At 37.0% G+C, this 16,535-nt stretch overlaps 2 protein-coding genes across 2 annotated transcripts; one reads left to right on the forward strand and one right to left on the reverse strand.

Moving 5' to 3' along the window:
* Positions 1–431: 431 nt before the first annotated feature.
* LOC110690623 lies at positions 432–7,405 on the forward strand. Its single transcript, XM_021867471.1, has 11 exons — positions 432–1,171; positions 3,003–3,079; positions 3,219–3,412; positions 3,584–3,623; positions 4,659–4,740; positions 4,863–4,940; positions 5,020–5,145; positions 5,781–5,902; positions 6,731–6,770; positions 6,863–6,937; positions 7,063–7,405. Exons 1-11 carry the CDS (start codon positions 798–800, stop codon positions 7,214–7,216), a joined length of 1,362 nt encoding a protein of 453 aa, XP_021723163.1. The 5' UTR covers positions 432–797; the 3' UTR covers positions 7,217–7,405.
* Positions 7,406–7,536: 131 nt separating this feature from the next.
* Positions 7,537–14,329, reverse strand: LOC110690621 (uncharacterized protein At1g04910-like). Its single transcript, XM_021867470.1, has 10 exons — positions 13,887–14,329; positions 13,765–13,806; positions 13,559–13,649; positions 12,965–13,041; positions 12,036–12,124; positions 11,749–11,920; positions 11,303–11,484; positions 9,119–9,221; positions 8,536–8,867; positions 7,537–8,450 (listed from the first exon to the last, which is right to left on the reverse strand). Exons 1-10 carry the CDS (start codon positions 14,085–14,087, stop codon positions 8,012–8,014), a joined length of 1,728 nt encoding a protein of 575 aa, XP_021723162.1. The 5' UTR covers positions 14,088–14,329; the 3' UTR covers positions 7,537–8,011.
* Positions 14,330–16,535: the final 2,206 nt, after the last annotated feature.

The raw sequence follows: 16,535 nt of genomic DNA on the forward strand, positions 1-16,535 counted from the left end.
GTTTCAAACCATGTTTTTTTTAAACAAAAGGAAATACATAATTTATAAATTTATTACTCCGTAATTTGCAAAAAATATCCATAATGATAATTATTCAAAAATAAATATAAATGATAAAAACCCCGTAACTTAAAAATGATAAAACTTTTTAATATCTTTGATTATCATAAATATAATTGATAAATAAGTGGAGTAGTAGTATTTAGAAGTGGTTAACTATGACATTACCCACATTAGCCACCCTAATTAGTCACTTTAGGAAAATACAGTGAAAAAAAAAGCAAATAACCATAGTTGGAAGCATCGATGACATAGAGTACCGGTTTTCACCTCTTTCTACTCCGTAGTTTCTATCAGCGGCGTCAAGTGTGACTCGATAAAAATAAACATTTGTCTGGAACCTCAGACAATGTTCTCCCTTTTTCTTCCTCTTTTTATTTATTTATTTATTCATTAATAACAATTCTTTCTGTTTTTACTCCTCCTTTTCGCTCGCATCGTTTCTATTTAAACACACCTTCACTCACTCAAAACACTCTCTCTTTCTCTCTCCTCCTTCCTTTTTCTCTCTTCAACCTCCGTCTTCTTCAACTCTCTACATACTTTCGCCATTTTTCTTCCTCCATTTTCAAACTTAGGGTTTCCATTTCTGCAGATTGACATTGTTCATACACAATTTCACCGATTATTAATGTTTTACTAATTTAATTTGTTGTTAATTTATTGATTGATAAAAATGCCATTCCAGTAATTTAGAAAAGAGTGATTATAATCAAAGAGAGAAAAAATTGACGTTAATGGCGGCAAGTTCCGCCGGCGGATTTACGACGCCATTTTTAAGCATTAAGCTCCGTAATCTCCACGGCGACTCTGTTTCATTCCTTCGAATCCATTGTCAAAGCTTCGACATCTCCGCCTCCGCTGCTTCCGCCGGAATTAAGCATCGCCGGAGATTTTTCTCCGGTGTCGGCGACGGTGGAGATGGAGGCATAGGAGGAGGAGGAGAGAGAATTCGACGAATTGACTGTTGTTGCTCTTCAGACGCAGTAGTTTCGAAGAAAAGACACGGCGAAAAACGCGAAGATTGGCGTCGCTTTGATCCGAAGAAGAGTTCTACGAATCGTAGGGTTCGTAGTCAAGCTTTGCCTTCGTTGCCTTTCGCTTCTCCTCCGTACGTCTTCTTAATTTTTTTCTCCTCGCATTTTATTTTTCTTTTAATTGTAGTTATTATTATTTAATTTTTTATAATTAATATATGCATTTTTAATTCTTATGATATTCGTCTTTTGTGTTTTGCTGGAATTTTAAAGTATGGAATGTACTTTATCCTTTTATGTATCGTTTGATAGTGACTTTTGGTCTGTTGGATTTTCCTTCGTTTTCGCCGAATTGTGAATTCATATATACAGTGGCGGAATTTATTTATTTATTTTTTCTGGTTAATTGTTTGAATTTGATTCAGATTTATGAATTATTTTGGCTGAATTGCTGCGAATTGGTTTATTATTCTATTAATGTAATTTGAGTATGAGAAATGAGTTCGTTCTTGCTTGAATTTATGATCTGCCGAACTGTTATTGCTTGCTTATGGAAAATGCGAATCAAATAGGATAATGCTGGTATTTAGAGTTTCGAGGACGTCTTTGTCTTACTATCGAAGGTTATCTGTCTGAAGTTTGTTAATTCTGCATTTCTACAGTCAAGTAGTCGGTCAGCTGTTTGAAGTTGTTAATTCGACAGTCAAGGAGACTGTCAGTTTTAAATTATTGAGTAATGAGTGCTCTAAAGAGTGGTAGTTGGTAACTAAAAGCTGGAGAATTTTCAATTATTGATTATTGAAAGTTAATAGCCGTTGTACTGCAAAACTTATTATAAGACCTGGCTCTGCTCATTTTGTAGTGAGTTGAGTAGCATTTAAAAGAATTTGTCAATAATTTGAGGATGGTGTAGTGACTTGATTCTTTTGTGAATCAGAATGAGATTAGCTTGGGAATACATAATCAAATACTCCGTAGGATTGTACTTGTGGGTGTTTTAGTCTTAATATGGAGGGCTGGGCAGCTGGCTGGTTAAAGTTTGTGAATTTTACAGTAAAGGTGACGGTTGGTTTTCAATTGTTAAGTAATGAGTGTTCAGCAGATTGGTAATTGGTTGTTACAGCTGGAGATTTTCATTTTTTGTTGATTGGTGAAAGTTGAGATGGTGCCTTACAAAAATAATTCAAAGCTGCTTATACTGCCTTATACTCTTTGATTTGAGCAGCATAGGATTTATAAAAAAAATAAATAAAAATAAAATGTGTGAGGATAGAGTAGTTTGTTGTGAATCTTGTGACTCAAATTAGAATGAGATTCTATACTTTGTGAGTGTTGAAATCAGTGTCTTTGAGAAGATTTGATTGTTTGGACAAAAATATACCAAGGTCAACATCCTAGCGTTTATCATGATTTATGAGGCTCCTGCCGATGGTAAGGACTTCAAGAAGTGCAGAGTGCAGATTAGAAGCCATTAGATATCCATTTTACAATATATCCTTAAGTTTTCATTGAAGAAGAAAGTCAAGAAATAGGAGCACATTTTAGCTCATGATAATTAAAAAATTGTTGATAATTGGCAATCATTTGTTAGTTCAGCAATCTAAATCTGATAAGTTTGTGGGCTATAACTTGTTCATTAAAAATGTGTCATATCAGCAATAGAATTTCGAATCTTTTTAGTTTGAGGGAAACGAGTTGTCAATCTGAGATTCATCGTATTATGTTCATTATCAGCACTACTCATTAGCCATTATATGTGACAGTTATGCTATATGAACAGATCTATTGTTTAAATTGTTAAAGCATTATTGTGTTATTGTGACAAAGGAGAAAGGAGAAGATACATGATTGTACGATGATCCAGTTAATTAAGAAGTTGAAATTAATAATTATAACTTATAACAAATGTAACAAACTAATTCAATTGTCACACTCAGCTCCTAATAGGCTTGTCTTTTACTGCAGAGTCCGCTTTCATTCTAAACCCCGTTGTAGTCCACGTAACTCTGGTCCACAATCTCGTGACACGCCACCCAAGAGAGGTACTTGGAGTTCTTTATTTATGGTTTAAAGCTATTTTATGGGAATGGGAAGGGGGTTAATAGTTGTGGAATTGTATAATTGTGCATGCAAAATCCATTGTTGTTCTCAATATATTTTTGTTGTTTTTCTTCATCCTAGACACTGGCATTGCAAATGAGAAAGATTGGGGTATAAATTTGGTAAATGAGAATGTGAATGAAGTTGGGGTCAATGAAGATGGTAGTACCTGGTATCGTGAAAGTGGTGAAGAGCTTGGGGAAAATGGGTACAGATGTCGATGGACAAGAATGGGTGGTCAGTCCCAAGATGCATCCTCTGAATGGAAAGAAACGGTATTATTCCCCCCCCCCCCCCCTCTCTTTTAAAAAAAAGTGTGCTTTTTATCTCATCCAGGAGGCACTACTTTCCAAGTCAACCTGATGGTTCATAGCTCTGATTCCAATCAGAAAATTGCTCTTTTTCTTTCATGGATGATTTAATGGATTTGTTGATTTTATTGACAGTGGTGGGAGAAAAGTGACTGGACTGGTTATAAAGAGTTAGGTACACATATTTTATCCTTTTTTCATTACAAATTCTTTGGCTGTTAGTTGTGTACCTGTAAGTCAACTTATCTGTAGTAGAGTGAATATATGCTGTCTGTACCTTAACTAGATTAAGGGGGTTGGTGAAGAACAAACATCTTTTTGTATGAGCTTATTTCATTATTGAAGTTTTTATGTAGTTAGATAATTATATATTATATAGCTCCCGTCTCAGAGAGCTGAATAAACATAGCTTTGCCTTCATTGTAAAATTATGTGACAATGTCAATATTCACATACAGCAGGGTTTATATTATTGAAATCACTTGTAATTCTTTGGAAGCAGGTGACTTTGTGACAATACTCAATTCAACGTAAACTAAGCATTGAGTGTGTAACTATTGCCTTAAACATAAAATACTAGTACCATGTACCAAAACCTAATGAATACAGCGAGTAAGTTATGATGTTGGTTGGCTCCATGTTGGTTGAAACTTGTCACCTTTGTGGTGGACTAGTCCTATTTTGGTTCCTCCCTCTAAAAAAAATGACTTTCAACCCAAGTCATGTTTACCATGGGTAAAAAATTTACTAATTTTACTCAGAGGGATGGAAAAAAATAAGATAGCATTGCTAGCCATCCCCCCTATAATACAGTATGACTTTTTGTTGTTTGTTTCCATATGAACGCATATAGACGACTGTATTAGTGTACGGAAAAAGTCTAATATTGTATGCTGTGCTTATGATTGCTTTTCCTGGGTCTTTTTTGCTCTTAAGCATTTTTTGTTTCACCTCCTTTAGCCATTAGCCTAAAGCAATCATAAGTTCTATGGTAAATTGGTCTTTAGCCATTAGCCTATCCCAGCTCCCTTTTTGCATCTATGGATTCCTAGTTAAATAAAAATTGATGTGTGTTTATGAGTTCTATGGTGAGCCCTTTGTGTGGAATGAAAGAAGGTTGTGTTTATAGTATATTGGTCTTTTTGACTAGTGTTTCAGTCTTTGATGGTTAAACCTTCATTTGGGCTTATCATCTTGGCAAATATAACAGGTGTTGAAAAATCTGGAAGAAATGCTGAGGGAGATTCATGGTGGGAAACATGGCAAGAAATGCTGCACCAAGATGAGTGGAGGTTGGAAATTTCTGCTCTTATGCCTTTAGAATTAGAGGCTTGCTCCTAGCACATCTTAAATTTGACCGTTTTTAATGTCATTCTGGAGTAAATAGAGAATAATGCTACCCTTCTTTTGGCAGTAATATAGCTAGGATAGAGAGAAGTGCCCAGAAACAGGCTAAATCTGGCTCTGAAAATGCTGGATGGTATGAAAAATGGTAAGTATCCAAGAACTATATAATATTTTATTATTCATGGTTATGATAAACATGCTTCTTATTTATTAATTGCCTTCAGGTGGGAGAAATATGATGCTAAAGGTTGGACAGAAAAGGGAGCACACAAGTATGGCAGGCTGAATGAACAGTCATGGTGGGAAAAGTGGGGAGAGCATTACGATGGAAGAGGATCCGTCTTAAAATGGTTACAGCCAATCTTTGCTAAAATTGTGTTTGTATATGTGCTTTTTTTTGTGGCTAAAGGATAAACTGTTTCTCATGAAATAAATCAAAAGATTAGATATTATCAAATTCTGTTCTTTTGGGGAAAATCTGTTGCACACTCTTTCCGTGATAGCTAACTAATCATTAAGTGTTTAAGCTATTATGTTTGCGTGTTGATGTATTAAAGAATTTGCTAATGGGATTCGTTAGGTAGGTGTTGCACAGCCCTAGAACAGCGTGTTAAGAACAAAGATTTGCTTAATATGCCATTTCTGATTAGATTCTCACTACTTGGTCATTGGAAGTGATAAACTTTGCTTCTAGTATTGCTATGCTCTAATTTTATTATTGCAGGAAAACTGATGATTACATCATCGATGCATTTCTATTATCTTCTAGACTATATAACAATATCTTATGAGATCTTTTGTCAAACCTTGTATTCTTAAAGGTTGTTCTACCATGGATTTGTCCTAGCACACATAAATTGGTGTAGAGTAGGCATGTCAGTGATGTCATAGAATTGCATGCTCCATGTGTAACTTATCTGCTTTAGAACTTCCCTCAAATATGAAGTATGGATTAATTAATGTATAATTTTTTATTTTTTTCCAGGACAGATAAGTGGGCCGAGACTGAACTTGGAACTAAATGGGGAGACAAGTGGGAGGAGAAGTTTTTCTCTGGCATTGGTTCACGCCAAGGAGAAACTTGGCATGTATCTCCCAGTGATGAACGTATGTGACGCTATTTTTCTCTGACATTCATGATTTCAGACCCTTGCAACCATACTTTCCTCGAAGTTTAACCAAAGAGACTGCAGATTGCCTGTACATATTGACTACCTTAAGTCATTAGACTATTGGCAATTTCCTGCCTTTTTCACCTTGTTATTCCAGTAAGAGAAGAAACGTAAATACTCAGGGATAGCTAGGATGTGATTAAAATGTTTAGTATCCCCGCCTTCCTGGTACTCGAATGACTTCTTAACTGTTAACAAATGCCTAGGGATTACACATCAGAGATTTAGAGTACCAGTGATGATTTGAGGCTCTCTGCATATGTGCGCTCCTGTCCTAAGAAGCATGAAACTTCTGAAGCTTGAGGTTTCCTAGTAGTTGTGCTAATAAAGCCCAAAAAGGCAGAAATGGCTGGGACTTGAGGTTCTGTTTCCATAACCTGAGCCACTTCTGTGCTACATAGCTCCTATATACCTGCCCATATATGCAAGCCTTCTTCCTGGGCCAGCACTAGATTTATACTAACACATTCTATGATGCTATAGAGCAAAAATCTATTGACATTCTTATTTTTCTTATTTTCCCTGTGATACTAATGATTTTAGGAACCATTACTAGCTGTTAACAATCTGACAGAAGTGATTTATCAGTTGGCTCAATGCTGACTGACTGTTAATGAAGTCTACAATGGTTGATTCTTGTTCATCAATTTTTTCATCCTGTACAAAAATTTAATATTGGAATCTTATTTGTCCGATGAAACTTGCTTATATATTTGAACAGCTTTCTTGTGAAACTGAAATCTTGATTTGCTTTGATGTGCAGGGTGGTCTAGGACATGGGGAGAAGAGCATTTTGGAAATGGGTATGCAGTTGTTTGCTTAAAACCTTTGCGAGGCAATATATAATTTATAAGCTTAGATTTTAGGCCATAATTTATTCATTTTCTTTTGTCAGCAAGGTACACAAGTATGGCAAAAGCACAACCGGAGAAAGTTGGGATATAGTGGTGGATGAAGGAACATATTATGAGTAAGACAAAGCCTTTATTTTCACTTTCACTTGAAAATTCCTTTCAAACATAAGAGTTTTGATCTCTTTTATTTCCAAGTTTGGGGAATGTATTCTAAATTCCATTGATGATTTGCGTATAAAAGGGCTGAACCGCATTATGGATGGGCGGATGTTGTGGGTGATTCAACACAGCTGCTTTCAATCCAACCACGAGATATACCTCCAGGTGTCTATCCAAGTCCTCCACCACCACCACCACCTATTGACGATGATACAGATTTGTCACCTCCCTCATGACGAAGGAAACTAATTTTCCTAGTTAGTTTTGATTCCATTCTAGTTAGTCTAATTCGTGAAATTCATTTGTCATGGTAGAAATTGAAGGTGTAACAGAATCGCATGTTATTCTTCCATGATTGATTTATTCTTGTCTGCGAATTCTACTTGGTTAATAATGGAACGACTACTTATATTCAGGTGAAGAAATCCACATGTCTGTGAGACCCAATTGTTAAGATAACTAAATTTGCATCTTTCAAAGGTAGCAGTTTTCCTTCCCCTGCCAAGATTTGTAGAGGTAATAATTTTCTGAGTCGAGTATTGGGAATAATATTAGATGCAGAAAAATGATTGCATGAGATATCAGATATGATCAGCAATTACTACCAATTAATTTGATACACTAACTAAAAGCTAAATCTAGATTTAAACTATATATATGGCAATATTATCAGAAAGAAGTGAATAAGTTGGAAAATTTTTAACTAACAAAAGAAACTATCTAATCTGTAAAAGCGGCAAACTGTCATTTGTACCCCAACAGAAAGGGTAGTCTGAAATTTCGTACCAGTGGCACTTCTCCAATTTGGTATAAAGATCTCTGCATCCGACCAATTGTAGCAATGTACACAGATTCAAAGTTGCATAATCTTTCAATGAACGCTTAGAAGTCTTGAGCCTCATTATGTCTGCTTAACTTTGTACAGATTCTCATATGTAGGCAGGACCTCGCAATTTCAGCTCCCAGCTTACTCCAGAAACCGTGTTATCCCAGAGAAAAAGACAAAATCTCTTTCTTAAGGGAAAAATTGTCTAATCTGATAACATATCTTCTAATTCAGGTTCATCTGTCAAAAATCCTTCATAATCTAGCATGGTCTCATTTGCTGGCTGTCTCTCTTGAAGCAGCAAATCTCCATCAGTGTCTGGGTCTGTTGGTTCCGACTCATCATCAGCTTCATGATCCTCGGTTTCTTCTTCTTTCTTGGTGGGATCCTTCCCTGACCCAAATTTCCGTAGATTTGCATCTCTCATAGCCTTAGCATCAGAATCTTCACAGATGCATGAAGCTGGATTCTCATGAAACTCACCTCTGCCAGGTCTTACCTCATGTGGCAAACCCATGAATCCTCTCTGATAAGAACGAGCCTTTGAAGAAAACTCTTCCCAAGTCATGTTACCTTTGTTCAGGAAAAGCTTAGACAGCTTCTTAGCATTGGGACGAATAGTGGGCTTATGACCAAAATACCTCCTAAAAAAGTGAGAAATTTAGTTAGCACCTATATTCAATTATCTGAATTTCTTTCCACAATTGAGACCAAAATATTGGGAATCACCTTCGTCCTGCCAGAATCTTTGCCATATTTCCATTGTTGTTAGTGACAAAGACATCACTTTCATCACAAACAATGAAGTCAAGTGCTGCCATGCGAGAAGAAAACCTGGAAAATGATTCTAGCTCCTCTTTGCTGGCTATTGTTTCTTTGGAATGGAAATTGGGGAAGAGCAACTTTAGTGGAGCTAAGGTTTCTTCTCCCCTATACACGTCACCAGATGCCACATAAATATGAACATCTTTGCTATAACCTAAAGCCCTCAGCATCAAACCCACTTCTTCTGGAGTAAGCGGGCATCTTCCCTGCCTCCTTGCCTTGTCTGGATTGCTTCCCTGCATAGCAATGGGCAATCAGCACTCTTCACATAATTTTTGTTTGTATACTTTACAATTTGAACTATGCCAAACAATAGGTAGCTAAAGTGCTAAAATCATATCAAAGGGAATAAATAATAAAGATTGAAAGCCAAAGCAAGTTGGGCTACTGTACTCTGACAATCAATTTTGTCAAAAATCAACATACTTGGTAAAAAAACATATCAATTTTGTCGACATTCAAGCCACGAAAAGGCCAAAATTCTTACATGCAGAGTCTTCCACCTCTTTCTTATAGCACCCAGTTCTTTTTTTTCCTTGTCCCCTCCACCATAATAGCATCCTGAGAATGCAAGCATGTCAGGTTCAAACCTGCAGTAAAAAATAGGATGGATCAAATTATAAACCAAAGTTTCACAAATGAAATCATCCAACTGTCTCATAAGCACTTCATCATTCATAAACATAATTAAAGAAAAAAAAGTTACCAGGAGACATTCAACACTTTATTATCTGATCAAGTGCATCAGATATAACAATTAGGAAACAACCACAGGTTTAATGGTCTGATATCAAAGGTTGGCTCTCAAAACATGTATATAAGAAGCAGAGTATGCCTGACAGAGCCAATAACTATCCATGTTAGATCTTTGCCGCATGGGCCTCACCTCCTCAAGAGACGTACAACATTCAGGATGCAAAACATGATTGACATGCATATAAATTAATTTCTTTTTGACAACACTAAACTGCTTTCCATTCTATTTAGAAAGGTAAGACAGGGTTATTGATTCTCCTATACCAGTGTACCACATACTAGGTTTTCATACTACATTATTTCTAAAATCGTGAGGATGAGACCTAGTACTCTTCAAATATCGAAGCCTTTACTTCATACATGCAGATTGGAAACAAGAAAACAAAACAATAACACATTGGATATGTTCCTGTTACTCACACAGAGTTCAGACAGAACATATCACTTATATCATTCATTAAACAAAAGAATATGTTATATAAAGGTACAGAGTTGTTTGATTTATCAGGAGATATTTCATTTGTTATAATTTCACCACAAAAATACGGAGGTCTATATTGCACTCATACTCTTAGTGGTATTGCGGGTAGGAGAAAGTAAATGGATTTTAGTGGTAATTATATAACCTTTCTTACCATTTGCTCCGTCCTACCCACAATACCATTATCGCTTTATTGGACATCACAAAATACAGTTCTTTCTCAAAAAAAAGGTAATAGTTCAGATATTTTTTACTAGATATCTCTAGCCATCACATCGACCTTTCTTCCACTTCATTGAATTCCATTCAACTATTACTCTTAAGATTTGTGCCAAAGTTGGCATGGGTCTTCATTGTACTAGGGACAGATGAAGTATAAACTATCCGAGTAAAATAGAACTAACACGGAGATAGAGTACCACATAAGATTTGCCTAGTTGAAAATTCTGTCACATGCAAAACAATTAGGAAGGGTGGTAAAATCCCCAAGATTCTGCCCTTCCTCTCAGATGCTACATCTAACATTTAACTTAGTCCAAGCCTCTCTACACACAATGTTTAAGGGAGAGGAAACTCTCCAAGGAATAAACACCCCCCCCCCCCCCCCTCTACTTCTTCATTTTGATATGTTTTGTCTAGATTTATGATAAATTGATTTGCAACAAGGAGAATTCTAGGTGACGTCTCCAAAAATCTAGGCAGCAAGGGAAATTCATTAACCAACAGGGAGAAAATAATACATGGAATGCTTCATTGAAGCAGAATAAGGCAACCTTAAGTGTGACTACCCAAGTAATATAAAACATGCAGCACTTTAAGGTGCAAAGGTTTCCAGTGCTGCAGCGCAGGCAAAGCCATGCACAAGAGGCAGACATCTTAATAAACAGCATTGTCAATCAAGTTAACTCTATTTTCAGCAAAAAGAGCTCAACTTTATTCATGGAAATGCTGAACATATAGAGGGGATAGAGAACTCAGCAAACAGAAAGTGTAAAAAGGGGAGAGGAGGAGGGGGGGGGGGGGGGGGGGGGGCTGTGCCATTACCTCACGGATACTCTTTAACCTCACATGCAACTTGTAGTTGCACCTCAAGCGCCTTTGACAAACTACACCTAAGATGAGCCACATTGTTCTCGTCATTCCTACGCTTGAGTCAATCAGACACCTCATCGTAACTTGTGGCTAGGCACACCTAAGATGCGCTTTTTAAAACTATGATCACAAAGCTCATATGGTGTGATCAAAACTAGAGTTCCGACCATTTCTAAAAGCAGGCCCAAATATGCTCAACCACAAGGTCACTCATCAAGTCATTATCTATGTATTATTACTATTATATGAGCACATGAGCACTGGAGTTATAGCAATTGTGATTAACAAACATAGCAATGCTATAAATAAATAAATATAATTCCAAAGATATATTAGCTCTACCTTAAATGGAGAGCAATAAAATGCTTGCTCATGGCTCTCATCCTCTGTACCAATAATTTGCCCATTTCTAGTATGGGACTAGTGAACTTCAAAGCATGGTAATTAACCCTGCATCTTAGCTTTTGAAGATCTGTCTCCAACCGATTTGCAAGCCTATAATCATATTTGGTAAGCCGAACAGCCTGTGTCATTAAGGAAGATAGACAAGAATTAATGTCAATGAGATAACTCCACAAGTCATGTTGACATGAAGAAAATTGAATTTCAGCAACCACAAAGCAAATGCTTCACTATTCTGGTGGTCATAAGTTCAGAAAGTATACTTAGTTAAAAGCTGGAAGTCAATTTACTGTGATAATCAGAAAAAAAAAGATGAATAAATAACAAGCTTCTGATAGACTAACAAATTTAAGATAATACATAAAAGAAATACATTGAAGACTTACATGCCTTTTCATTATAACAGGTAAAACTCGCTTTTCATAGCATCTTTCATTGCACTTCCTTGGAACTCGCATGGTTGTGACTTTTGGTCCGCTTGGGAGTTCTTTTAAGATTTTCACATCATTTGATAGGAAGGAAATGAACCAATTGATATCAAATATGTCCTCAAAATTACTGCAAGCATACAGCAATATCCAGCACTTCAGCATTAGATTTGTTTAGGCATGAAAAAATAGACATGCAGAAGTTTGTTTAAAGAAGATTTATGGAAATCACTACAAAAGCAAACCTTGGATCCTTCCAATAAGATCTCTGGTCCAACTTTGGCGCAACGAGAGTGGCATTTAAGATACGAGCTGCAGCAACTGCATCAATTATCTGGCAAAAGTTGCATGTATCAATTACCAGTAGCCCAAAGTCAGCACTTGCAGTGTTCTCCCAAACACAGAGCACTAATCCTAACAGCTACCAGTATATGAGGAAGGGGGATCATAGTTTCTATAAAAAATTATGGAAGATGAAGAGTGATATACTTAAAATAGATATATAACCAAACCCACTTGCAAACATAGAAGAGCTGAAAGTTTATGTATGGTTTAAGAGCAGAAAATCACTGATACTATGTTATTGACATCAAAAGGTGATTGAGAATCCATGCATAGCAGTGATCTGTCAGCAATGCATTGACAATGTCACAGACTTGAAGTACCCAACAACAGCACAGATTGTAGTTCTCAAGTTTCTAAAGTCAATAGGTCTGGTATTTGGAAATTTCCTAAAAACCTATTAAGAAATACGACAGATGAAAAGGCAAAGTCTTTGAAATGCATCATCCATTCTACTATATACATGCTTTTTGATTGAGCAGGAATAGTCCAACTCCGATTTATGTTTCACAAATTGGTCAAGAAAACAGGTTCCAAAAAATCTATGCTTATGTAGTAAATGAACAGTATAGTAAATCAGTAATCATATAGTCAATAAAATCCTATCGTGTCTTAAAGCTTAAATTTAATCAAGCAGAGTAAACTCTTCAAAAAAAAGCAAAGGTAACCGTGTTACATGTAACAGGCCAAACATCAGAGACTAGTAAGCGATTCTGATGGACAGACTCACAAACTAACACACAATTGATCCAAAGCAAATAAGATAACATATAAACAGAAAACCATACACAGACCACTCAACGCATATATAACAAAGTAATGCAATATATACCCCTGTTCTTTGTTGGTTCAAGCCTCCACTTGTAGCAATCATCAAATAACGACTTCGATGTGTGATAGTATCAGCTTCTGAGAATGAGAATGAAACCACAGGTTCAAACAAATGACAATGAATCCAAGATCCTTTGTAATGTCATGAAATTGAGATTAGACAACCATATGCAAATAGTATCAAGATTGTTGCCATATTAGAAACACTAAATTAAGCACAGTATCCAAAGTCCAAACAGCATATTTATTTACTCCCCTAACCTCCCAAGACTAAAACAACGAGTACAGCGAAGGTTCTAATATGTTCAAACATCCAAATAGAAGAGGACGTCTAAAAGCAAATAAGATAATATGAAGAGGACACAGTTCAACACATACCTATAATATGAAGAGGACGTCTAACAAGCAAATATGCGAGTAGCAAAGATATATTAGCAGTTAACTTATTGCTGATTAATAAAAGGGAAAAAAATCAATAGACATTGCAACATATTATACTAATACAAAATACTTCATACTGCAAATTATAGAAACTGAATTTATCGGCAGAAAATAAAAAGAATCGAAATAACAAGCTAGGAAAAAGAACACATACTCATGAATTTACTGCTGGCATTGCTACAACCATAGAAAAATTCAGAATCTCTAGACCTCCAAATATCATGTTTAGATTTTCCTCCAACATCCTACATTTCATAAAACAACAAAAAAATCAAAAATCAGATCCAAGCAACACTCAAAAATCACAAAATCGAATTCGAATGATCCAAAAATAATCGAAAGACAATCAAGAGCCCTAACCGGAACAGAAGAGATCGAAACTCCGACGGAAGCATCATCATCCTAAACAAAACACAAAAATCACAAATTAATCCAAAAATAAAATGCTAAAACTGCAGTTTGAAGCGAAAGCGAAAGATTACCGAAGAGGATGAAGATGAGCTGCGAGTGCGGCCATGGTGAAGGAGGCGAGAAGGACGAGGAGCAAGAAGAGAGAGAGCGAAGAAGAAGAGGAAGAAGACGCCAACGATGGCGGTAACAGCAGGAAGAAATCGGCGAGAAAGGCGGCTGATGCTGGTGTTGCTGTGGTGGAGATGGTGGTGGCGCCGCCGTTGATTCGCCATGGGCGCCAACAAAAAAGCTTCAACAACAACACTACTTTCTCTCTCCTCTCTCTGTAACTCTCTCTCTCTCTCAGTGTTTCTCTCTCTAGAAGAGGATGAAGAAGATGGAGAGAGGAGAGAGAAAAAGAGGAATGGGGAAAGAATGGAGGAAGAAGAGGAGAGAGAAAGAAGGGGGGATGCGATGTGATGCTGGTGGGAATGGAAATGGCAGCTTCGATGACGACAATTTGATTCGCTCTTACCAAAATCCCAATCACTGCACACAAACACACTACACTTGGAAATTCTAAGCCTCAACTAGCTATAGTCCAAAAAGGACTTAACTAAGGTTATTTTCGTAATTTAAATTAAAAAAGGTACCTTATCTGTATACTAAGGGGCCGTTTGGTTGACAGAAGGGAATCGGAATGGAATGAACAAAGGGAATGAAATGGAATGGAATGGCAAAGTGGAAAATTTGGAAGGTTGTTTGTTACAAAAACCAGGGAATCATTCCCTCCACCACAGCACCACCATCACAGCGCAGCTCCGACCGCCGCCGAACCCTCACAGACCTCCGCCGACCGTCGCCGACCCATCCCCGAGCATCGCCGACCATCCAGCCCCCATCGCCGACCGTCAAACTCCCTCCCCGATGCTCCAGCCCCCTCCCCGATGCTCGAACTCCCTCGCCGACAGTCGCGCCCCCCTCGCCGACGGTCGCTGACCCCTCGTCGACCCTCCAGTCCCCCTCGCCGACGGTCGCTGACCACCACCGACCACAGCACCACCTCGAACTCCCTCCCCGATGCTCCAGCCTCGCTCCCCGACGCTCGATCTCCCTCCTCCACCACAGCACCACATCGCCGACCACTCCCCGGTGCTCGCCGAGCCTCCCGACCACTCCCCGGTGCTCGCCGACAGTCGCCGTCCGACCACCACCGGCGTATATGGGTGTTAGTGTTAGGGTTAGGGTTAGGGTGGGTGGGGAATGGAATGGGAAAGTGGGGGGGGGTGGGGAATGGGGAAGAGGGGTTTTGGGGTATTTTGAAAAATGAAATGGGGGAATGATTGAGGGAAAAAGTGGCAAACAAACAGGTTAAAAGGGAATGATTCCCATTCCCTTTCCTAAAACCAGCGAACCAAACGCACCCTAAAATTTAATACCAACGAAATATATAGGTAATATCATCTTTAGTAATATCTAAATACCATCCTACGTTAATATTGGTATAGTTTTAGTATTGCAGTTGGTATCATATTTAACAAGTATTTTCATTAGCATATGTTGTTATATTGTTGGTATCTTAATCAAGTCTATTTGAACCTGATAACCTAGCTGCGTCGATTGGTATCAGACTCATACAGTTAAAAGCTAAATTAAGTTGTTAATTAAATTAATAATTAAGTAAAATTGGATAATACTAGGCCTTCTACTGAGTGTAAGAAACTGATTTTAAGCACTATTATCATATTCCTGAAAATACTAGTAATTTTGGCCCGGTCCTTAATTATATTGTAGATCAAATTGGTGAATTAAGATCAGAAGTTGATAACATACGTGCTCGTTGTATTAATATTGAAAATAAGATATCAATAACCACAACCGATATTAATAAAAAAAAATAAAAAAAAAAAAAAGTAAGTGATCTAAAAGAACAAGTTAAACAAGTGCAACTTGCTTTAACAAACGAGATTAGACATCAATCTAATGAAGAAAGATCACCTAATAAGGAAAAAATCGTCCCTTATAAATATAAATATCCTTTTCAAAATTTAGATAAAAATAAGACGTTTACGGTATCACTCCCTAAAAGACCTACTAGTAACCAAGAAAAGGACGAAGAAACTAAAGATGAGCCATCGTCTTCAGAAGAAAACGCTTGAAGAATTACAAACCTTATTCGATAAGGAAGAAGACCCTGATAAACTAAACGGAATAATGAAAATAATTTCTGAAAAAGGGATTGCTTCTGATAATGAAGTAGAGGAGAATAACTATGTTACTTTAGAGGAAGATTTATATCAACAAATGAGATTAATGAAGTTAGATGATCTAGACTTTCTACCTATAGAAGTTGTTCAACAAAAGATTGAAAACAAACTAGGTAAAAGGGTAATGGATAATAATGATATTGGAGAAGAAATTATTAATGAAAATATTAATGTAAACAATGTTATCCAAAGACCTAGGTATCAAGGAGAAGGGAGTTGCACACGACCAAGATACATACCAGGGAAGACTACCCGGTTTAGTGTCAAGGTTATGCCTAACCAAATTCCTAAACAAGAAGAAGTGACTCTTGAACCTATGAGTCAAACGGGTAATAAGCTTAAGTTAGATGGTGTAAGAGATAGACAAGATGTTTTAGATCAGTGGAAGAAGAGTATGAGTAGTGTACTCAATTTAAACACTGAATGGACTTCTGAAAATTTCTTAAATTATAATGAACATAGTTTTTATGACTG

Source organism: Chenopodium quinoa, unplaced genomic scaffold (genome assembly GCF_001683475.1).
Source record: "Chenopodium quinoa cultivar QQ74 unplaced genomic scaffold, ASM168347v1, whole genome shotgun sequence".
NCBI classification, from domain to species: domain Eukaryota; kingdom Viridiplantae; phylum Streptophyta; class Magnoliopsida; order Caryophyllales; family Amaranthaceae; genus Chenopodium; species Chenopodium quinoa.